Here is a 22,390-nt window from a genome sequence, read left to right on the forward strand (position 1 = left end):
TCCCCAGCTCAGAGGGGACACCCAAAGGGGTTTGGGGGGTGAATTTGAGCCCAACCCCAGCTCACAGGGGACACCCAAAAGGGTCATGGGGGTGAATCTGAGCCCGTCCCCAGTTCAGAGGGGACACCCAAAGGGGTCGGGGGGGTGAATCTGAGCCACCTAAAGGGGTCGAGAAGAGGCACAGGAGCCCCTCCCCAGCTCCGAGGGGACACCCCAGGCTCTCCCCTTATCCCAAAGTTTCGGGGGGGGGTGAATCTGAGCCCCTCCCCAGCTCACAGGGGACACCCAAAGGGGTCGAGGGGGGGGACAGGAGCCCCTCCCCAGCTCCGAGGGCACACCCCAGGCTCTCCCCTTATTCCAAAGTTTCGGGGGGGGTGAATCTGAGCCACTCGCCAGCTCCGAGGGGACACCTAAAAGGGTCGGGGGGTGAATCTGAGCCCCTCCCCAGCTCCGAGGGGACACCCCAGGCTCTCCCCTTATTCCAAACTTTCGGGGGGGGTGAAGGTCCGAGCCCCTCCCCAGCTCCGAGGACACACCCCAGGCTCTCCCCGCATCCCAAACTTTCGGGAAGGGGTGAATCCGATCCCCTCCCCGGCTCCCACAGGGCCCCTTCCCGGGTTCCCCCCCTCACCCGCCGCCAGCGCGGCCACGAGCAGCGCCCAGCGGAGCCCGAGGGAGCCGCGGCCCCGGCCCGGCGCTGCCTCCATCCCCCGGCGGCTCCCGGGCCCTGTCCCTGCCCCCTCCGCTCGGGGATTCCCGGCGCTTCCCTTTCCGCCGGGATCGGGGGGTGGAGCGGGAAGGGGAAGCGGCCGCGGCCGAGGCGGTTCCGGGGCGCTGACGTGGAGCGGCGGCCGCGGGGCTGGGCCGGGGCAGGGCCGGGGCGATGCTCACCAAGTTCGAGACCAAGTCGGCGCGGGTGAAAGGTAACGGGGCTGGATGTCGAATGTATATTATATATATATTTATAATATATGTATATATGGTACGTGTTATAAAAATGCGGGTGGGACACGGGCCGTGTCGGGTCGACGGGGCGGGAGCGGGGCCGCGATGGCGGCGCGGGCGGGGAAGGAGGGGAGGGAAGGGGGAGTGCGGGGTCTGAAACAGGGCCCTCAGCCCAGGGAAGGGAACGGGGAGTGCGGGGTTCGGGATGGACCCTCGGCCCGGGGAGGGAACGGGGAGTGCGGGGTCTGAAACTGGGCCCTCAGCCCAGGGGAGACACGGAGGGGCTGGAGCGTGTCCGGGGAAGGGTCTGGAGAACTCCCGAGGGAGCTGGGGGGGCTCATCCCGGAGAAAAGGAGGCTCAGGGGGGACCTTCTGGCTCTGGAATTCCCTGGAAGGAGGTTGGAGCCGGGGGGGATTCGGGCTCTGCTCCCAGGGAACAAGGGACAGGAGGAGGGGAAACGGCCTCAAGCTGTGCCAGGGGAGGGTCAGGTTGGACATCAGGAGGAATTTCTTGCTGGAAAGGGTGTTGAGGCCTTGGCAGGGGCTGCCCAGGGAGGTGGGGGAGTCCCCAGCCCTGGAGGTGTCCAGGGAAGGACTGGCTGTGGCACTGAGTGTCAAGGTGGGGATGGTCACAGGGGGCACTCGGTGACCTTGGAGGGCTTTTCCAACCTAAATCCATCCTTGTGGCTGCCCCATCCCTGGCAGCGTTCACGGCCAGGTTGAAGCAGCCTGGTCTGGTGGAAGGAAGGTGTCCCTGCCCATGGCAGGATGATCTTTAAGGTCCTTCCCAACCCAAACCATTCCCTGGTTCTCTAATTAATCCCATCAATAATTCAGTGCCAGTGCCAGGGGATCAAGGGGGGCTGAACCACCAGATCCCACCCAGCCCTGGGGTCCCTGAGCGGGGCAGGAGGCAGCTCCCCTGGGCATCCCCTGGACATCCCCTGGGCATCCCCTGGTCCCTCAGCTCTCCGTGTGTCTCCGCAGGGCTCAGCTTCCACCCCAAGCGGCCCTGGATCCTCACCAGCCTCCACAATGGGGTCATCCAGCTGTGGGACTATCGCATGTGCACCCTCATCGACAAGTTCGACGAGCACGACGGTCAGTGGGGTGGCAGGAGGGTGGGAGCTGCTTGGGGAGGGGTGTTGGGGTTGCAGGAGGAGGATCTGGAGGTTCCTGAGGCCTCTGATCCCAGAGCCCCTGGGAATTAGCCCAGTTTTCCCCGTGGACAGTTTGCTGGCGCCGCAGACACAAGGAGTGGGGCGGGAGGTTTGTTCCTGGTGGGAAGATGAAGCTGAAAATAGGGATCTGGGGGCTCTGTGGTGGGTTGCAGAAACATCCTGGTGGGAAGGATTGAATTTGGGGGTGGGTGGGTTGCAGAAACATCCTGGTGGGAAGGAACGAATTCAGGGGTGGGTCTCAGGGGTCTGCAGCTTCCTCAAGGGGGGCAGCTCCCACCTCTGCTCTGTGTGAGCTGCGACAAGGACCTGAAGGAGCATCTGGAGCCGTGGCAGGGGATATCCCAGCTGGATATTGGGAAAAGGTTCTTCCCTCAGAGGGTGGTTGGCACTGGAAGAGGCTCCCTGGGCATGGTCACAACCCCAAACCTGCCAGAGTGTTTGGACAAAGCTCTCAGGGCTATGATGGGATTGTTGGGGTGTGTGTGCAGGGCCAGGGGTTGCACTTGGATCCTTGTGGGTCCCGTCCAACTCAGGATATTCCAAGATTCTATGAAAGGGATGGAATTTCAGGCTGTCACACAACTTTTTGCTGGTGCTTTGAAGCTCTGGGTTTCTCAGCAGCAGCAGCAGGAGGGAAGAGAAGGGCAAACTGTGGCCTCTGAGGGGTGCAGGGATTGCTCCAACCATCCCATTGCTTTTCCCATTTGCAGGACCCGTCCGGGGAATTGATTTCCACAAACAGCAGCCCCTGTTTGTTTCTGGAGGCGACGATTACAAAATAAAGGTAAAATATTTCCTTTTTGGGGCTCTTGGTCTCTAAAAGGTGCCACCCAGGGAAGGGAAGGGGCAAAGGAACTGGTTGGACTTGGATGATCCTTGTGGGTCCCTTCCAGCTCAGAATGTTGTAGGAAAAGGTGATAAAGGGTGTGGGGGGGGAGGGAAATAAAGTTTGGGAATCGTGATTCGCCTGTTTCAGGGAGGTGAGAGTAAGTCTTGCTGTAACTTGAATTAAAAGCAACTTTTAAGATGAAAAATTGAGCTGAGATGTGGGAATGCAGAGAAAAAAATCCCAGGAGGAGGTGGGACTGTCATCCTTCTGCTCCTGTGTTGTGGGGTTGGAGTTGGAGGATCCTTCCAGCTCAGGATATCCCACGATTCTGTGATTCCAGGTCTGGAATTACAAACTGCGCCGCTGCCTCTTCACCCTGCTGGGGCACCTGGATTACATCAGGACCACCTTCTTCCACCATGTGAGTCCTCCTGCTCCCTGAGTGGGACAGGGAATCCTTCCCTGGGCTGGATTCGGTGCTGAAGGAGGATGGAGAGGGAATTCCCGAGGGCCTGGAGTGCCAGGATAAGGGGGAATGGCTTCCAGGGGACAGGGAGGAGGTTTAGATGGGATACTGGGGAGAAATCCTTCCCTGGGAGGGTGGGGAGGCCCTGGCACAGGTTGCCCAGAGGAACTTTGGCTGCCCCATCCCTGGAGGTGTCCAAGGAATGGTTGGATGTGGCACTTGGTGACAAGGTGGGTCACAGGTTGGACTGGATGAGCTTGGAAGCCTTTTCCAACCTTAAGGATTCAGGGATTCCTGGGGATGGTTGGAAAATCCCACGTGGGGAGGGAATGCTGGGGGTGTGGATTGCTTGGTGCACAGAACCCTCTGGGTTTTTTAGGAATATCCCTGGATCCTGAGCGCTTCCGACGACCAGACCATCCGGGTGTGGAACTGGCAGTCCAGGACCTGTGTCTGGTGAGACCAAGGGGTTGCTTTTTAAAAAAAGAACAGCCTGTTTTGGGGTGGGATTTGGGGTTTTCAAGGAGAACAATCCCTGCTGGAGAAGGGATGTTGGAGAGGGATCCTTTATCAGGACGAGGGGCAAAGGGTTCAAAGTGAAAGAGGGGAAATTCAGTTTGGATATTGGGAAGGAATTGTTCCCTGTGAGGGTGGAGAGGCCCTGGCACGGGTTATTCCATGGCTGCTCCATCCCTGGAAGTGTCCAAGGCCAGGTTGGAGCAACCTGGGACAGTGGAAGGTGTCCCTGCCCATGGTCTCAATGACCTTTAAGGCTCATTCCAACTTATCCCATGATTCCATGTCTTCAGCCACACAGGGCAGCTTTTGGCAATCCTGCTCTTCCTGCTCCTTCCCCAGCCTGAGCTTGTTGCTGTTGGTGCAAATTGAGATGTTTATTAATATATTTTCAGTTTTAATGGCGTTTCCTGCCCTCTTTTCTCCTGCAGTGTCCTGACAGGGCACAACCACTACGTGATGTGTGCCCAGTTCCACCCCTCGGAGGACCTGGTGGTGTCTGCCAGCCTGGATCAGACCGTGAGGGTCTGGGATATCTCTGGTGAGCTGCCAGGGGGGCCAAGGGGTGGGAAGGGTCTGGAGAGTCAACCTGAGGGAGCTGGGGGGGCTCATCCTGGAGAAAAGGTGCCAGAATGAAATATCCCTGAAGGAAAAGCTGGGAATAAGGGCGATGTTAACTGGTGGTGTCAGAGCATGGATTGTTCTAGATCCTGTGGCAGTTTTGGTTGGCCACACTGTGCTGGTGGCACGGGCTCAGGCACTGCCAGCTGTGTCAATACCCAGGATATCCAGGGGACAGGATATCCTGGATATTTAAAACCTGTCCCCCCTCGGCTCTGCCAGCGCGGGGAGCGTTAACAGCTCTTCTGCCACCGAGCTCTGCTGCTCCATCCTCCCAAAAAACCTCGCTCTCAGCAGAGTTCCAGCTGCCAAATTGGTTTGGAGATGGTACAGGGCTGTTTTTTTCCTCGGCTGATCCGTGGTGAGGGGGTTTAGGGACGTGCTGGATTATTGACTCAGCTGTCGCTCTGCTCGGACAACAACTCTGGCGTGTGGGAAAAACCGACAGGGAGACGAGGAACGGATTCCAAACGTCCTCCCACTCCACGGGTTTTTCTCCAGGATGACTTATGTCCTTATCAGGATTCTGCTCTGGCTCCAGCAGTCCCCTGGGAAGAGTTATTTCCCATTTTGCCTGGTGCTGTTGTGTCCATGATCCTCGTCCTGGAGCTCCGGGTGTGCTGGGCACTGTTGGCGGCAGTGGCAGTTTTTGCAGCAGTTCCATGAGTTTAAAGGTCACATTCCAAAATCCTCCTCCCTGAACTGTTGTTGCCCTCGGCAGAGGGTGTGAGGGATGAGGAGGGCTCCTGGTTTTCACCTGAATGTGTGTGACAACAGCCCAGGAGAGCGTTTGGGTTGTTAAGTCAGAGACATAAAGGGTGGACTCAATGATCCTGGAGGGCTTTTCCAACCTCAGGGACTCCGTGGTGATAAAATTTTTCCTTCCCCTAATGCTGCCTCCTTCTCCCCTTTGCTCCACAAGGCCTGAGGAAGAAGAACCTGTCCCCTGGAGCCGTGGAGTCGGATGTCAGGGGGATCACGGGCGTGGATCTGTTCGGGACGACGGACGCGGTGGTGAAGCACGTCCTGGAGGTACAGCCCCAGCCTGGGTGGGCAGCACCTGCAGATCCATGTCAGGAAACCTCTGTGATCCTCCAAAAGCCCTGAAAAATATCAGGAAACCAGAGTTAAAAATATCAGGAAAGCAGAGTTCAAACCAGACCTCTCATGATACAATAATTAAAATCCTGTGGATTATGGAGTCGGCAAAAGTCGTCTCTTGCTGTGGCAAACCTGCCTCGAGTCTTTGTGGCTTTGTCCTTCCTTTGCTTGTTCCTTCCTGTCCCCAAATGGCTTCAGGTGGCTCCTTTTTCCCCTGCAGGGCCACGACAGGGGGGTGAACTGGGCTGCCTTCCACCCCACCATGCCCCTCATCGTGTCGGGGGCCGACGACCGGCAGGTGAAGATCTGGAGGATGAACGGTGAGAGGATCCTCTGGGGGGAGAAGGGCCTTGGGTTGAGTTGCAGGTTGGGTTGGAGCTGAACCTGGAGGTGATTTACACCGGGGAGGGGACATGGAGTGTGGTGTCCAGGGCTGGGCCACTCCAGGCAGGAGAGACGTGGAGGGGCTGGGGCGTGTCCAGAGAAGGGAAAGGGGCTGGAGCAGCAGGAGAAGGGGCTGGAGAACTCCTGAGGGAGCTGGGGGGGCTCAGCCTGGAGAAAAGGAGGCTCAGGGGGGACCTTCTGGCTCTGGAATTCCCTGACAGGAGGGGGGGAGGCAGGAGGGATCAGGCTCTGCTCCCAGGGAACAAGGGACAGGAGGAGGGGAAATGGCCTCAAGCTGTGCCAGGGCAGGGTCAGGTTGGACATCAGGAGGAATTTCCTCCTGGAAAGGGTGTTGAGGCCTTGGCAGGGGCTGCCCAGGGAGGTGGGGGAGTCCCCAGCCCTGGAGGTGCCCAGGGAAGGAGTGGATGTGGCACTGAGTGCTCTGGGCTGGGGGCCAAGGTGGGGATGAAGTGGATGTGCTGGGAGGGCTTTTCCAGCCTCAGTTATCCTGGGATTCTGAGCAGAAGCTTGTAGGAGTGAAACAACTCGACTCTCTGAAGTGTTCTGAACATGCACTGATGGAGTGAGGAAGGGAGAAGATTCCAGAACCAGGAGCCTCCACAGGGAACGTTTGTGCTTTTGTCAGCTCAGTCCCCCCAGATAACACAACCCCCAACCCCTCTGTTTGTGTGGGTTAGCAGTGCCTGGTGGTTGGAGACAGCTCAGGGAGGTCTGAGAGTGATTTTCCTCCTCCTTTCCCCCCTCTGGTCAGAATCCAAGGCCTGGGAGGTGGACACGTGCCGGGGTCACTACAACAACGTGTCGTGCGCCGTGTTCCACCCGCGCCAGGAGCTGATCCTCAGCAACTCCGAGGACAAGAGCATCCGGGTGTGGGACATGTCCAAACGGTCAGTGCTGCTCGGCCACCACCAGCAGGAAGCTTTGGATCCAGAGGATGGAAAGTTTTATCCTCAATTATCCTCAATCCCCTTGTTTTTCCGTGCAGGACGGGCGTCCAGACCTTCCGGCGCGACCACGATCGCTTCTGGGTGTTGGCCGCTCACCCCAACCTCAACCTCTTTGCTGCAGGTAAAAAACCCCTCCTCCTCAAGGCAGAGAAAATCCAGGTAGGATTTGCTTTCCTTTCCATGAATTCCCACGTTTTTTCCAGGCCATGATGGGGGCATGATCGTGTTCAAGCTGGAGCGGGAGCGTCCTGCCTATGCCGTGCACGGGAACATGCTCTACTACGTCAAGGATCGCTTCCTGCGCCAGCTGGACTTCAACAGCTCCAAGGACGTGGCTGTCATGCAGCTGAGGAGGTGAGAGGTGGCTCAGCCTCTTCCAGGAGGTGTCCCAGTATCCTCAGTCCCGTGTTTGTTGCCCCTCAGGTCATAGTGTTGTGTTCAGGTGCCTCTGAAGGACTTACAAAGCCTAAAAAAAAAAGTGGTTTTAGGTGGGTTTTTATCTCTGCTTAGATCAAATCTTTTCAGTTAACTGGTTATAAGTTTCCAAGTGAAGTGGCAGCTCTTTAGTTCATTAAATGCTGATGTTCTTGGGGTGTTTGTAACAAAGGTGGGTAGAGCCCTTCCCAAATCTTCTTTCACGAAGCCTGGCCATGATGATGATGATGATAATGATGATGATGGTGATGATGATGATGTCTTGGGGTGTTTCCAGAGGGGTCTGAGGCAATTTTTTTGCTGAGCTCTTCTGCTCTTTGCTCCATTCAGGAGACAAAGGCCGTTAATGAGAAGATGTCTTTGTTCCACTCAGAGTTTCCCTTTTTTTCCCTCAGTGGTTCCAAGTTCCCCGTGTTCAACATGTCCTACAACCCTGCTGAGAACGCCGTCCTGCTGTGCACCGTGAGTCCCTCCTGCTGCACAAACCTGCCCTCAAATGCTGATTCCCTGAAATCCTGCCCCAAAACGAGCTTTCCCCCCTCTCTCTGCAGAGAGCCAGCAACTTGGAGAACAGCACTTACGACCTCTACACCATTCCCAAGGATGCTGACTCCCAAAATCCGGATGGTGGGTGTTCCCTGGGGGGTTATCCCTGTCCCCTCCTGCTCTCTCCAGCTCTGTGTGTGTGTCTTGTGTAGAAAAACCCCTCATTTCCCTCCTCCTCTCTCTGTTTTTCCCAGTGTCCCTGCAGCACATGTCGTTTGGCAGCTCCCTGCCCACTCTATCACCCCCAGCCTGACTTGAAAAATTCATGTTCATCCCGAACTTTTACTGCTCCAAATCTATATTTTATAATTTGGTTATTAGGAACTTTCCGTTTTCCCCCCTTTCCACGCAGCAGGAGGTTTCCTGGCTTGTCAGCCAGAGATGGATTTCCACCAGGTTTGGTTTGTTCTGAGAGGTTTTATCCTCTGAAAAGTGGCTGTAAAAGTGACAGTGCCAGGAGTCATTTTTTTCCTCTCGGCAAATTCCACATCAGTTTTTGGGCAATTTACAAGTCAGAACATGATTTAGGGATAAAAAAAAAAACCCAAATCATTCTTCCTCATAACTGTGTGTGAATTCCATTTGGGAGCTGAAACTCCAGCTGGTCCCTCCTGCCTCTGTCGTCAGGGCAGTAAAGATTTGGGAATGAGGGGGAGTGATGGATGAGTGGGGCTGGAAAGCAGAGATTTATTGGTTCCTGAGGGGCTGGTGAAGGGGATATTTCTCTGCTGGGCACAGTCAGAGGTGGATTCAGAAAGGGAAGGGAAAAAATGGCATTTTGGGAAGTTTTTACAGCTGAAATATTGCTGAATGTATTTCAGATATTTCATTGGAGATGTTCAAAGCCTGACTTGTCTGGGGACACCCAGCTGGTGTCACTTGAAAGGAGGGGCTGGGACATTCATCTTGCAGAGGAGAAAATGTCTCAGCCTCGTGAAAATGCGAAATTTAATTTTCCAGAAATTTGAGTGGCTGATGAATATCTACAGTCAGGGGTAAATCCCCCAAAGCCCCCTCAGCTGAGACCCCCCAGCAGAGCTGGGGAACAGCCCAGGGAGCACCTGGAGCTGCTGGAGCCATTCCAGAGGGGCTGAGAGAGGGATGGAGCAGAGGATGGAGCAGAGGGAGGGAGCAGAGGATGGAGCTGAGGATGGAGCAGAGGGATGGAGCAGAGGGATGGAGCAGAGGGAGGGAGCAGAGGGAGGGAGCAGAGGGATGGAGCAGAGGGTGGAGCAGAGGGAGGGAGCAGAGGATGGAGCAGAGGGATGAAGCAGAGGATGGAGCAGAGGAGGGAGCAGAGGGATGGAGGAGAGGATGGAGCAGCTCTGCCGGGAGGAAAGGCTGGGAAAATTGGGATTGTTCAGCTTGGGGTGACCTGATTGTGGCCTTCCAGGACCCGAAGGGGCTCCAAGGAATGTGGGGAGAGACTTTGGACAAGGGCCTGGAGTGGCAGGACAAGGGGGTGGGTTCAGTGACAGAGAGGAGGTTTGGATGGATATTGGGAATAAATCCTTCCCTGTGAGGGTGGGGAGGCCCTGGCACAGGTTATTCCATGGCTGCCCCATCCCTGGGAGTGTCCAAGGCCAGGTTGGAGCATGGGAGGTGTCCCTGCCCAGGGCAGGGTGGCACTGGACAGGGAACAACTCCCGGGAACAACCTCGGGTGGAACAGGAGTCGGTCGGAAGCGGCTCCAGCGGCCGGGACGGGCTGGGAAGAGCCCGTGTGGGGCTGCTGCTGGTGCTGCAGGGAGAGCCTGGCAGAGGTTTCACCCCCTGGCAGAGGTTTAACCCCCTCCCTGGCTGTGTTTTCCACCCCCAGCTCCCGAAGGGAAGCGCTCCTCGGGGCTCACGGCCGTGTGGGTGGCTCGGAACCGCTTCGCCGTCCTCGACCGGATGCACTCGGTGAGGGCTCAGCTCCTGACGAGGAGGGTGGGGCTTGGGAAGGGTGCTGGTGGAAAACAGGGAGGTTGGGATAACGGGATTAGTGGAGCAGAGCGGCCAAGTGCTGTCAGACACACACGGGAGAAATGGGAGGAGTGGGAATGTTGTTGAACTCCTGGGCGGTGAAGCTGAGCTGCAGCAGGTGAGTTCAGGAGTGAAATCCATCCAAAGCAGGGCTGGGAAGCCACCCAGGGCACTCCCAACAGCTGGAAAGGAAAGGGAAAACAGTGAAAATTGCACTGGGGAGGGACACCTTGAGTGCTGTGTCCAGGGCTGGGACCCTCAGGGCAAGAGAGACATTGAGGGGCTGGAGAGTGTCCAGAGAAGGGAACGGAGCTGGGGAAGGGTCTGGAGAAGTCCTGAGGGAGCTGGGGGGGCTCATCCTGGAGGAAAGGAGGCTCAGGGGGGACCTGGCTCTGGAATTCCCTGGAAGGAGGGAGCTGGGGGGGTCGGGCTCTGCTCCCAGGGAACAAGGGACAGGAGGAGGGGAAACGGCCTCAGGCTGTGCCAGGGGAGGCTCAGGTTGGACATCAGGAGGAATTTCCCCATGGAAAGGGTGTTGAGGCCTTGGCAGGGGCTGCCCAGGGAGGTGGGGGAGTGCCCAGCCCTGGAGGTGCCCAGGGAAGGAGTGGATGTGGCACTGAGTGCTCTGGGCTGGGGGCCAAGGTGGGGATGGGGCACAGAGGGGACTCAGTGACCTGGGAGGGCTTTTCCAACCTCAGGGATTCTGGGATTCTGTGAAAAATGCAGGTTAGATTTTTAATAAAGCTCTTTATTTGCACTGGAGTGCAGTGGGAGAAAGGAGGGGGAAAAGACAGTCATGGAAACACAACCCTGGTAAAATTTATATGACGGGGAAGAAACATCTTGAGCTCTCCCCAGTAATCCTGAATTCCATTGTGAAATCTCCCATGTCATTAAAATTTCCTCTCATCCACTGGCAGATCCTCATCAAAAACCTGAAGAATGAGATCACCAAGAAGGTGCAGGTGCCCAACTGTGATGAGATTTTCTACGCTGGCACCGGGAACCTTCTGCTGAGAGACACCGACTCCATCACCCTCTTCGACGTGCAGCAGAAACGGTGAGACCCTGCTGGGAGGAGCTTCCACACCCTAATCCTGCAGTTTTGAGCTTTAATATCCTAATCCTGCAGTTTTAAGCCCCCGGGGGACGAGTGGTGGCTATTAATGCCCTCAGAATTCAGCCTCAGCTGCGTCGGGCTGATCCAAACCACGGCCAACAACTGTTCAGGAAGAGCAGAGCAAACACAGCCAAGGAGTGATTTATGCCACAGGCACCGTGCCACGGATCACAGGGAGATGTTTGGAAAGCCTGGGACTGCAGGATGGGGTGTTGGGAAAGGGGAGAGGCATCAGAAAGCCCAAACTCAATCAAGCTCAGCTCGTTTGGATTCGTGTCCTCAGGTTTTGTGTCTCGGTGTGTTTGTGCTGCTGGACGAGCCCTGGCCACAACAGGCACAGAGTTGGTGCTTTTGGCCGTCTTTGGAGGCTTCAGAAGGTTCTGGGTTATCTGCAGATAAATTGTGGATTGATTGTATCCCAGAATTTGCCTCTTCCCCTATTTTTATGCCTTGTTGGGAAAGCGATGAGGGAATCCAACGATGCAAACGATCCCTAATTCCCCTCCTTCTGTCCCTAAAGCCTCTCAGAAACCTGGGGTTGGAAGTCAGTTGTCCCTCCAACACATTTGTTGTTGCTCAGATGTGGAGAAAGGTTTGTTTTGCTGCAGAAACCCCCAGTCCTGCCTTGGGATTTTGTAGCTCCGGAACGGGGGAAAAGCAGCTTTGGAGCATCCGAAGTTGGGTCCAGGCTCTTGGGCACTGGGGGTTCTTGTGCAGAGCTTGCTGGGGTGTTTGTGTTCCCCTCCTGATGGCCCTGCTGTCCCCCCCCCAGGACTCTGGCCTCGGTGAAGATCTCCAAGGTGAAGTACGTGATCTGGTCGGCCGACATGTCCCACGTGGCCCTGCTGGCCAAGCACGGTGAGTGATCCGTGTTTCACCCGCATCCTTTGGCACTCTGACCCCTTCCTTGGCTGGGATCAGCCCCTTTGGATGAGCTGTGAAGGTGCAGCTGAAGGCACTGGCAGTGCAGGCCCTGCCATTTTATCCCTTCACACAACTGGATGATCTTCGAGGTCCTTCCAGCCCGAACCGTCCCACGACCCTACAATTCAGCCGTAGGGTTTCCCCAGCCTGACTTTCCTTTCCCTTCCCTCTCCAGCCATCATGATCTGCAACAGGAAGCTGGAATCCCTCTGCAACATCCACGAGAACATCCGGGTCAAGAGCGGGGCCTGGGACGAGAGCGGGGTGTTCATCTACACCACCAGCAACCACATCAAATACGCCGTGACCACGGGGTGAGCCCGGGGCCACGAGCCCCATTTCCAGCCCCACGTCCTCACCCAGCACAGGCTGAACCAACCCACACGGTGCTGGAGGTGGAGAACACGGCCCTGCAGAGGGGTTTGGGTTGGCCTGGAGCTCACAGGGGGTGCTGTGCTGGCACAGGGACCACGGGATCATCCGCACCCTGGACCTGCCCATCTACGTGACGAGGGTGAAGGGGAACAACGTGTACTGCCTGGACAGGGAGTGCCGGCCCCGCGTCCTCACCATCGACCCCACCGAGTTCAAGTTCAAGCTGGCGCTCATCAACAGGAAGTATGATGAGGTGAGGGGGCTCAGGGTCACGGGATCGTGGGATGGTTGGGCTGGAAGGACCTTAAAGATCATCCAGTTCCACCCCCTGCCACCCTCCCACCAGCCCAGGTTGCTCCGACCTGGCCTTGGACACTCCCAGCCAAAGCTTCTCTGGGCAACCTGTGCCAGGGCCTCCCCCACCCTCCCAGGAGGGAATTTCTTCCCAATATCCGACCTGAATTTCCCCTCTGTCGTTCCCCCTTTGTCTGTCACTCCGATTCCTGATGAAAGCATTCCTGCTTGGAAGCTGGAACTCGCAAACCAGGGTGTAAAATATAAAGGTGGAGGGAAGGGGGGGAAAGGAATGGGAATTTTAAAGGTGTTGATATGAGGAGTTTCCAGGGATTGAGCATCTGTGAATGGAGAAGGGTCACCCCAAAACCAGGATCAGCACGGGATGGACTCTCAGGGAAAAGGCAGAGCAAAGGGAACAGTGTGAGGGAAGGACAGAGAGATGTTCTTCCCAGAACTGCTGCTGGGAATAGACCACAGGGCAAATCTTCCCAGTAAATCCTTCCCTGGGAGGGTGGGGAGGCCCTGGCACAGGTTTCCCAGAGAAGCTGTGGCTGCTCCATCCCTGGAAGCATCCAAGGCCAGGCTGGAGCAACCTGGGCTGGTGGGAGATGTCCCTGGGTTGGATATTGGGACGACCTTTCTTCCCAGTATCCATCCTCCCTTTGTCCTGTCACTCCCCCAAACCCGAGGACAAAGGGAAGGAGCTCACGTGGCCGTTCCTGGGCAGGTTCTGCACATGGTGAGGAATGCCAAGCTGGTGGGCCAGTCCATCATTGCCTACCTGCAGAAGAAGGGCTACCCAGAGGTGGCCCTGCACTTCGTCAAGGACGAGAAGACCCGTTTCAGCCTGGCCCTGGAGTGTGGAAACATCGAGGTCAGCGGGTGGTCGGTGGGGCTGGGGGGGAAAGGCACAGCCTGGGGGCATCAGTGCCAACCCTCACCGTGTGCAGGGGCAGGGGGAGCCTGGGGGAGAAGAATTGAGGGTGGTAGAGCTGGGGATGAGGTGCAGGAAGAACAAATTGAGGGTGGTAGAGCTGGGGATGAAGTGCAGGAAGAAGAAGCTGAGGGTGGTGGAGCTGGGGATGAGGTGCAGGAAGAAGAAGTTTGAGGGTTGAGGTGCAGGAAGGAGAATTTGAGGGTGGTAGAGCTGGGGATGAGGTGCAGAAGAAGAAGCTGAGGGTGGTAGAGCTGGGGATGAGGTGCAGGAAGGAGAAGTTGAGGGTGGTGGAGCTGGGGATGAGGTGCAGGAAGAGGAAATTGAGGGTGGTGGAGCTGGGGATGAGGTGCAGGAAGAAGAAGCTGAGGGTGGTAGAGCTGGGGATGAGGTGCAGGAAGAAGTTTGAGGGTGGTAGAGCTGGGGATGAGGTGCAGGAAGAAGCTGAGGGTGGTGGAGCTGGGGATGAGGTGCAGGAAGAAGAAGTTTGAGGGTTGAGGTGCTGGGCTGTGATTCAGGCAGTGATCCTTGTGATCACCAGAAGCCTGCAGGGGAAACTCCGCCCTGCCAGGCCTCGGTGACCGTGTCAGCTCTGCCCTTAGATTGCCCTGGAAGCAGCCAAAGCCCTGGATGACAAGAACTGCTGGGAGAAGCTGGGGGAGGTGGCCTTGCTGCAGGGGAACCACCAGATCGTGGAGATGTGCTACCAGCGCACCAAGAACTTCGACAGGCTCTCCTTCCTCTACCTCATCACAGGCAACCTGGAGAAGCTGAGGAAGATGATGAAGATTGGTGAGTGCCAGGGGGGTGGCAGAGGAGGTCCCAGGAGCAGATTCCCAGAGGGAATCGTGGTGCAGGGCCAAGAGCAGCAGAGTTACTGTGGCTTTTTGCTCTTGGTGTAGCCGAGATCCGCAAGGACATGAGTGGGCACTACCAGAACGCCTTGTACCTGGGGGACGTGGCAGAGAGAGTGAGGATCCTGAAGAACTGTGGGCAAAGTGAGTAATTCCGGGCTCAAACCTGTCCCTGTGGGCCGGGGAGAAGCTTTTGGGATGAACAGTAAATTCTGGAGGTGGCTCAGAACGATCCCTCACCTGAGGAGCTGAATTGGGTGAGCAGAAAAGCTGGAGCAGCATCTCTGAGACCTGAATCAACTGCAGACCTTGTTCCAGTGATCACTCCCAAATCCAGGGACACCTTAGGGGTGTGATTCCACCCCTTGGTGTCCTGCTGATCCCCACTTTGTGTCCCTGTGTGCTGCTGTGGGACGTCTCTGGGTGACAGAGGACACGTGCTCACATTTCCAGGGTGGAAATCAAAGGAGTCAGAGGTTGGACTTGATGATCTTAGAGGTCTTTTCCAACCCAAAGGATTCCCTGTGTCTAATTCCAGAGTCCCTGGCCTATCTCACAGCTGCCACTCACGGTCTGGATGAGGAAGCTGAGAGCCTGAAGGAGACCTTTGATCCCGAGAAGGAAACGGTTCGTGAGCTGATCAAGTCCCCCCTGTGCCTCATCCCCACCTTGTCCCCCAGCTCCTGGAGAGCTCTGGAGCTGGGCAGGAGGGTGACAGTGGGACCTGGGGGCAGAGGGACAGGCTGGGAGGGGGGAACCATCTCCACATCAGGTCACAGGAGGGGATTTTCCTGAGGTGGCTTTGCCTGTTTCCTGCTCAGATCCCAGACATCGATCCCAACGCGAAGCTGCTGCAGCCTCCGGCTCCTGTCATGCCTCTGGACACCAACTGGCCACTGCTGACTGTCTCCAAGGGCTTCTTCGAGGGGACAATTGCTAGCAAAGGTGTGGCTTTGGCCTTGGAGAACTTGGAAAGCTCACGGGGGACCTTCTGGCTCTGGAATTCCCTGGCAGGAGGTTGGAGCCGGGAAGGGGTTGGGCTCTGCTCCCAGGGAACAAGGGACAGGAAGAGGGAAACAGCCTCAAGCTGTGCCAGGGGAGGCTCAGGTTGGACATCAGGAGGAATTTCCCCATGGAAAGGGTGTTGAGGCCTTGGCAGGGGCTGCCCAGGGAGGTTTGGAGTCCCCAGTCCTGGAGGTGTCCAAGGAAGGCCTGGCCATGGCACTGAGTGCCAAGGTGGGGATGGGGCCCAGGCTGGACTGGATAATCTTGGAGATCTTTTCCCACCCAGATGATTCTGGGATTGTGTGAAATCTTCAGCCTTTCAGCCCAAGCTGGGACTGGCCCACTGGAGGGGATGGTGCTGCCCTCCTGGAATTCTTTGTTTAACACCTGAGGGATGAGTTGATGGAGGCTCCTGCCCCTTTCTTTAGGCAAAGGAGGTGCTTTGGCTGCTGACATCGACATCGACACCGTGGGCACCGAGGGCTGGGGGGAGGATGCAGAGCTGCAGCTGGATGAAGGTGGGTGGATCCAAGAGCTTTCCTTGGAAAAGCCTCTGTGTGCCTGTGTCAGGGCTCTGACCTTTCCCCCTCCTTTCCAGATGGTTTTGTGGATGCTGGAGAGGGCTTTGGAGAGGAAGGTCTGGGGAAAGGGCAGGAAGAAGGAGGTGGATGGGAAGTGGAAGAAGATTTGGATCTTCCCCCTGAGCTGGTAGGAGGCTCCTTGGTGGTTCCTTGGGAGGGCACTGGCAGCTGGTGAGGGAGGTGGGGGAAGTGTGTCCTGGGCTTCTTCAGGCCTGGTCCCCACAGCTCTGATTCCAGAAAGGTCCCCACTAATCCCTGCTCTGTGCCTTCCCCCAGGATGTTCCCGCTGGTCCAGCAGGAGCAGCAGAGGATGGATTCTTTGTGCCTCCCACCAAGGGCACCAGCCCAGCTCAGGTAATGCCAAAGCAGCTCTTGGGTTGCCTTTCCCAGAAATTCTCTGTGTTTTTGGGGGTTCAATCCTTGTGAGCACAATGTGGGGAACTTCATTATGGGGACTCTGAGGGGTGGTGAGGGCAGGGCCAAATTATGAGGGGTGGTGAGGGCAGGGCCCAGTTTTTGAGGGGTGGTGAGGGCAGGGCCCAGTTTTTGAGGGGTGGTGAGGGCAGGGCATGGAATTGCTCTTCCACGTGTTTCCCTTCCCTTCTTGCAGGTGTGGTGCAACAATTCCCAGCTGCCTGTTGACCACATCCTGGCAGGCTCCTTTGAGACAGCAATGAGAGTAAGTCCCTGTGGGCTTTCTAGGGATAAACTGTGCCCTTTCTCCTCCCCGATCCACCTGAAGCTTCGTTTTGTTCCCTTTTGTGCCTCGTTTTGTGCCTGGTTCTGTCTGGGTGTGACACGAGCTGTGGTGAAGCCTCGGTGGTGCCTGTGCCAGCTTTCCCTCAGCTCATCCATGTGTCCCCTTCCAGCTGCTCCATGACCAGGTGGGAGTGACCAACTTTGGGCCCTACAAGCAGCTGTTCCTGCAGACCTTTACCCGGGGCAGGACGACCTACCAGGCGCTGCCGAGCCTGCCCGCCATGTACGGGTTCCCACACCGCAACTGGTGAGCACTGGGCAGCCCCTCTGTGCCCCCTCCCCTGTGCCAGGGACCTCCCAGATCCTGGGCAATGGGAGCCACGGGTTGGTTTTTCCAGCCTGGCCTGGGAGCCGCTGTAGAAAAATCATGGAGTTGGTGAGGTTGGAAAAGATTTCTGAGAGTCCCCCCTGTGCCCCATCCCCACCTTGGCACTCAGTGCCACAGCCAGGCCTGCCCTGGGCACCTCCAGGGCTGGGCACTCCCCCACCTCCCTGGGCAGCCCCTGCCAAGGCCTCAACACCCTTTCCATGGGGAAATTCCTCCTGATGTCCAACCTGACCCTGCCCTGGCACAGCTTGAGGCCGTTCCCCCTCCTCCTGTCCCTTGTTCCCTGGGAGCAGAGCCCGATTCCCCCCTGGCTCCCCCCTCCTGTCAGGGAATTCCAGAGCCAGAAGGTCCCCCCTGAGCCTCCTTTTCTCCGGGCTGAGCCCCCCCAGCTCCCTCAGGAGTTCTCCAGCCCCTTCTCCTGCTGCTCCAGCCCCTTTCCCTTCTCTGGACACTCTCCAGCCCCTCCATGTCTCTCCTGCCCTGAGAGCCCCAGCCCTGGACGCAGCACCCAAGGTGGGGCCTCCCCAGGGCAAACTGGTGACCTGCTTTGGATCTGTTTTATCTTTGCCTCCACAACTCTGCCACACACACAATTCCCAGCTCTCTCCACATTGGTGCAGGCTGGGAATTCTGGCACAATCCTCCCTGGAGGTGTCCAGGGAAGGCCTGGCCGTGGCACTGAGCGCTCTGGGCTGGGGGGGCCGAGGTGGGGATGGGGCACAGGGTGGACTCGGTGACCTTGGAGGGCTTTTCCAACCTCAGTGATCCCGTGAAAACCGGGGACGAGTCGCGGTCGGCGCGTTCCCGCTCGGCCTCGTGGTGACCCCACTTGTGTCCCCAACCTCTCTGTGGTGTCCCCAGGAAAGAAGCCGGCCTGAAAAACGCCCTCCCCGCCGTGGGGCTGAAGCTCAACGACCTGATCCAGCGGCTGCAGCTCTGCTACCAGCTCACCACCGCCGGCAAGTTCGAGGAGGCCGTGGAGAAGTTCCGCTCCATCCTGCTCAGCGTCCCCTTGCTGGTGGTGGACAACAAGCAGGAGATCGCCGAGGTGAGGGACAGACCACCCCCTCTCCCCGTGTCCATGGTGGGCCAGGAGGCCACTCCTGACCCCTTCCCTCTCCCCAAAGGCCCAGCAGCTCATCGCCATTTGCCGGGAATACATCGTGGGGCTCTCCATGGAGATCGAGCGCAAGAAGCTGCCCAAGGAGACCCTGGAGCAGCAGAAGCGGATTTGTGAGGTGCAGGATTCCTTCCCTGCCTGGGTGTGCCCTCACAGGGGGGCTATAAAGGGGAGCAGGAGTCTGGAATTCTGCCCTTTCCACCTTTGAAGCAGGGGTTGTGTTGGGGGGACAGGTTCCCTGCAGCACTTCCAGTTATCCCCATGCCCGGCAGGGATTGTATCCCTGTTTTCCCTCCTTCTCCTGAAAGGAATGGTTCCTTGCAGCACTTCCAGTCATCCTCGTGCCTGGCAGGGATTGTATCCCTGTTTGTCCCCTGGAGTGGTTGGATCCCTGTTTTCCCTCCTTCCCTGGCAGGGACGGGTTCCTTGCAGCACTTCCAGTCCTCCCCACTGCTGGCAGTGGTTGTATCCCTACTTTCCCTCCTTCCCCAGCAGGGAATGGTTCCTTGCAGCACTTCCAGTCATCCCCATTTGTCCCATGCAGTGGTTGGATCCCTACTTTCCCTCTTTCCCTGGCAGGCACGGGTTCCTTGCAGCACTTCAGTCCTCCCCACTCCTGGCAGTGGTTGTATCCCTGTTTGTCCCATGCAGTGATTGGATCCCTGTTTTCCCTCTTTCCCTGGCAGTGGTTGTATCCCTGTTTGTCCCATGCCAGTGGTTGTATCCCTGTTTTCCCTCCTTCCCCAACCAGGACGGGTTCCTTGCAGCACTTCCAGTTATTCCCATTTGTCCCATGCAGTGTTTGCATCCCTGTTTTCCCTGCTCCCTCCTGCAGATGGCCGCCTACTTCACCCACTCCAACCTGCAGCCCGTGCACATGATCCTGGTGCTCCGAACCGCCCTCAACCTCTTCTTCAAGCTCAAGAACTTCAAGACCGCGGCCACTTTTGCCCGGAGGCTGCTGGAGCTGGGCCCCAAGCCCGAGGTGGCCCAGCAGGTACATCTGGGAGGTGCTCAGGTGGAAGCCCCAGGTGGGACAGACCCCGTTTTTGGGGTCTCCTGGTGCCTTCCCCCCTCCGTTCACCGCGGCCGCTGTTTTTTCGCAGACGCGCAAGATCCTGTCGGCGTGTGAGAAGAACCCCACGGACACCTACCAGCTCAACTATGACATGCACAACCCCTTTGACATCTGTGCTGCCTCCTACAGACCCATCTACCGTGGCAAACCCGTGGAGAAGTGTCCCCTGAGCGGGGCCTGCTACTGCCCCGAGTTCCACGGGCAGATCTGCCGCGTCACCACGGTGAGGGCGTCCCCCATCCCTTGGGAATTCCCTTCCACGGCTCCTCCTGGGCTGACTGGGGGGTGGTGGTGTCGTGTCAGAGGTCTTGGCGTGTGGGAGAGAAGAGTTTGGGGGGTTTGTGAGGAGGGAGAAGAGTTTGGGGGGTTTGTGAGGACCCTGAGGTTGAAACGGTGCCCGAGTTTGGGGATGAGCTCGTGGTGATGGGCTGTGTGTGTGTTCAGAGGGGATTTGGGGTCTGGAGCATCTCCCTGATGAGGAGGGACTGTGGGAGCTGGGCCTGGTTAGTCTGGAGGAGAGAAGACTGAGAGGGGATCTCATCCATTCATACAAATACCTCAGATATCCCCAGAAACCCCTCACTGAGGTGGGATCTCATCCACCCTTACAGACATCTCAAATATCCCTACAAATCTCTCATTTGAGGTGGGATCTCATCCATCCATTCAAATATCTCAAATATCCCTACAAATCTCTCATTTGAGGTGGGATCTCATCCATCCATTCAAATATCTCAAATATCCCTACAAATCTCTCATCTGAGATGGGATCTCATCCATCCTTACAAACATCTCAGATATCCCTACAAACTCCTCCTGTGAGAGGGGATCTCATCCATCCATTCAAACGTCTCCAAGGGGTGTCAGATGGTCCCAGACTCTTCCCAGTGGTGCCCAGGACGAGGAGTGATGGCCTTAAACTGAACCACAGGAAGTTCCAGATCAGCCTGAGGGTGGGAGAGCCCTGGAACAGCTGCCCTGGGAGGGTGTGGGGACATTCCAAGCCCACCTGGACGTGTCCCTGTGTCACCTGCTCTGGGTGATCTCCAGAGGTCCCTTCCAGCCCCAGCTGGGATTCTGTTCTCCCAGAGCAGCTGAGGCTCCAAGGGCTGCACAGAGGGTTGGGATTTGGAGCTGCTTTTGTCCATGAATCATCTCCTTCTGTCCCTCAGGTGACGGAGATCGGCAAGGACGTCATCGGGCTGCGCGTCAGCCCCCTGCAGTTCCGTTAGGAATTCTTGGCTGGGAGGGCAAATTCCACTCCCACATCCCCACCTGTAGCCTCATCTCTCCCCCATAGCCTTGCCTGTGCTGTCCCACTTGATCTCTCCTCCCCAGGAATGCTGTAGTGCGACTCTGCTTCCAAGCAGTAGGACCAGACCAGTTTTCCTGGACCCTTGTCCTGCAGCAAATCTTTTCCAGAGGGGAAAGGGCGGCTCTGCCGAGCCCTGGTTACCACAGAGCACCTTGGAAGCTGCTCCAGAGGCAGCAGCTGCCTCTGTCACCCTTTAGGTCCTGAGAGAATTGCTTGGAAGAGCCGGGAATGGCTCTGGGAATGTGGCGCTGTCGGGAACCGGATCCATCCCAACTCCAGGGCAGTTCTCCCCCCTTGGAAATGGCACTGGCTCAACGTTTGTGCTCGTGGTGACTCTTTGTTTTGTTGTCCTGGTAACATTTCTCAAACTAATCAGCTTCACTCATGAATAAAGTAATTAAACCACCTTGATCTTCCAGTTCTGTGGCTCAGTTGGTTTTAGCGAGACGCAGGAGGTGACACTGAATTTCCTCTTCCCACCTTCCCCCCCCCCTCCTTGGAGTGCTTGGAGGGTTGAGAAGTTTCCAGAAGGTGGGGCTGGAGCAGGAGAAGGGTCTGGAGAAGTCCTGAGGGAGCTGGGGGGGCTCATCCCGGAGAAAAGGAGGCTCAGGGGGGACCTTCTGGCTCTGGAATTCCCAGGGAACAAGGGACAGGAGGAGGGGAAACGGCCTCAAGCTGTGCCAGGGGAGGGTCAGGTTGGCCATGAGGAGGAATTTCCCCATGGAAAGGGTGTTCAGGCCTTGGCAGGGGTTGCCCAGGGATGTGGGGGAGTGCCCAGCCCTGGAGGTGCCCAGGGAAGGACTGGATGTGGCACTGAGTGCCAAGGTGGGGATGGGGCACAGGGGGGACTGGATGCTCTTGGAGGTCTTTTCCAACCTCAGGGATTCTGGGATCCTGCTCCCCCTGGGGCTGTTTTCCTGGTGCTGAAAAACAAACCCTTACACTCGGATATTAAACCTTTTATTTTATCCATAAAAAGGGAGGAAGGAAGGAAAGGGGATGACTCCGTCTTGGTGCTTCCAGTTGTTCCTGGGAATGTTCACAGTGGAGGGGGAGTTGTGGCCCCCCAGGGCCCCCCTAAGGGCCGGGGGCCTTCACCACCAGGCTGTTGTGACAGGCCACGGCGATGCCCCCGATGAGGTTCAGGAACTCCTGGAAGTCCAGCTGCCCGTCGCTGTTCAGGTCCAGCTTCTTCATCATCCTGTCCACGACCCCCGGATCCTTCTGGTTCTGCAGGAGAGCCGGGAATGGAGACCCTCTGCCACGGGGCTGGACCCCCCAAACCCAGGTATGGAACTGCAGCCGGTGAGCTCCTGGAATCCCCTGGAATCCTGGGATGGGTCGGGTTGGGAGGGACCTCAAAGCTCAGCAGGGACACCTTCCCCCAGACCAGGTTGCTCCTCCAAACCTCATCCCACCCTGGATGATTCCAGGGGGACGGGGACACCCCCAGCTCCTCGGGATGAGCTGGATCCGAACCTCATCCCACCTCGGATGATTCCAGGGGGACGGGGACACCCCCAGCTCCTCGGGGCGAGCTGGATCCGCTTTCCCTGAGCAGGATTACTCACCTTTGTGAAGGCGGCCAGCTCGGTGTTCATGAAGGCCAGGAATTCCCGCTTGGACAGGGTGCAGTTGTCCCCCTCCCGGCCGGCGTAGCGCTGGAACACGGCCAGCAGGGACTCGATGCAGCGCTCCGTCTCCGTGGGCTGCGGGGACCAGGGCAGGGTTGGGAGATCCGGAT

At 57.4% G+C, this 22,390-nt stretch overlaps 3 protein-coding genes across 3 annotated transcripts in view; 1 reads left to right on the top strand and 2 right to left on the bottom strand.

Annotated features, from left to right (window-relative positions):
• NCSTN (nicastrin) overlaps positions 1–817 on the bottom strand; it is an 11,903-nt gene extending 11,086 nt beyond the window's left edge. Inside the window, exon 1 of the mRNA XM_027705360.1 lies at positions 632–817. Coding sequence (XP_027561161.1) covers positions 632–707 — 76 coding nt within the window. The 5' untranslated portion in view covers positions 708–817. The remainder of the gene's footprint in view (positions 1–631) is intronic.
• Positions 780–21,057, top strand: COPA (coatomer protein complex subunit alpha). The gene is made up of 33 exons (XM_027705359.1): positions 780–923; positions 1,933–2,046; positions 2,837–2,910; positions 3,296–3,376; positions 3,801–3,877; positions 4,369–4,478; positions 5,481–5,590; positions 5,880–5,979; positions 6,816–6,951; positions 7,050–7,132; positions 7,215–7,365; positions 7,842–7,908; positions 7,998–8,073; positions 9,811–9,893; positions 10,877–11,016; positions 11,849–11,934; positions 12,176–12,314; positions 12,466–12,628; positions 13,400–13,546; positions 14,209–14,398; positions 14,509–14,604; positions 14,999–15,087; positions 15,282–15,405; positions 15,894–15,983; positions 16,064–16,173; positions 16,323–16,400; positions 16,657–16,725; positions 16,916–17,052; positions 17,995–18,181; positions 18,261–18,371; positions 19,089–19,250; positions 19,360–19,554; positions 20,504–21,057. Exons 1-33 carry the CDS (start codon positions 884–886, stop codon positions 20,561–20,563), a joined length of 3,675 nt encoding a protein of 1,224 aa, XP_027561160.1. The 5' UTR covers positions 780–883; the 3' UTR covers positions 20,564–21,057.
• A 545-nt stretch (positions 21,058–21,602) lies between these two features.
• Positions 21,603–22,390, bottom strand: part of S100A11 (S100 calcium binding protein A11) — a 2,062-nt gene continuing 1,274 nt past the window's right edge. Inside the window, exons 2-3 of the mRNA XM_027705363.1 lie at positions 22,218–22,355; positions 21,603–21,876 (exon numbers count right to left, since the gene is read on the bottom strand). Of these exons, the coding sequence (XP_027561164.1) occupies positions 21,724–21,876; positions 22,218–22,355 (291 nt within the window). The 3' untranslated portion in view covers positions 21,603–21,723. The remainder of the gene's footprint in view (positions 21,877–22,217; positions 22,356–22,390) is intronic.

This window comes from Neopelma chrysocephalum, unplaced genomic scaffold (assembly GCF_003984885.1).
Source record: "Neopelma chrysocephalum unplaced genomic scaffold, ASM398488v2 Primary Assembly neopelma1_325, whole genome shotgun sequence".
NCBI classification, from domain to species: domain Eukaryota; kingdom Metazoa; phylum Chordata; class Aves; order Passeriformes; family Pipridae; genus Neopelma; species Neopelma chrysocephalum.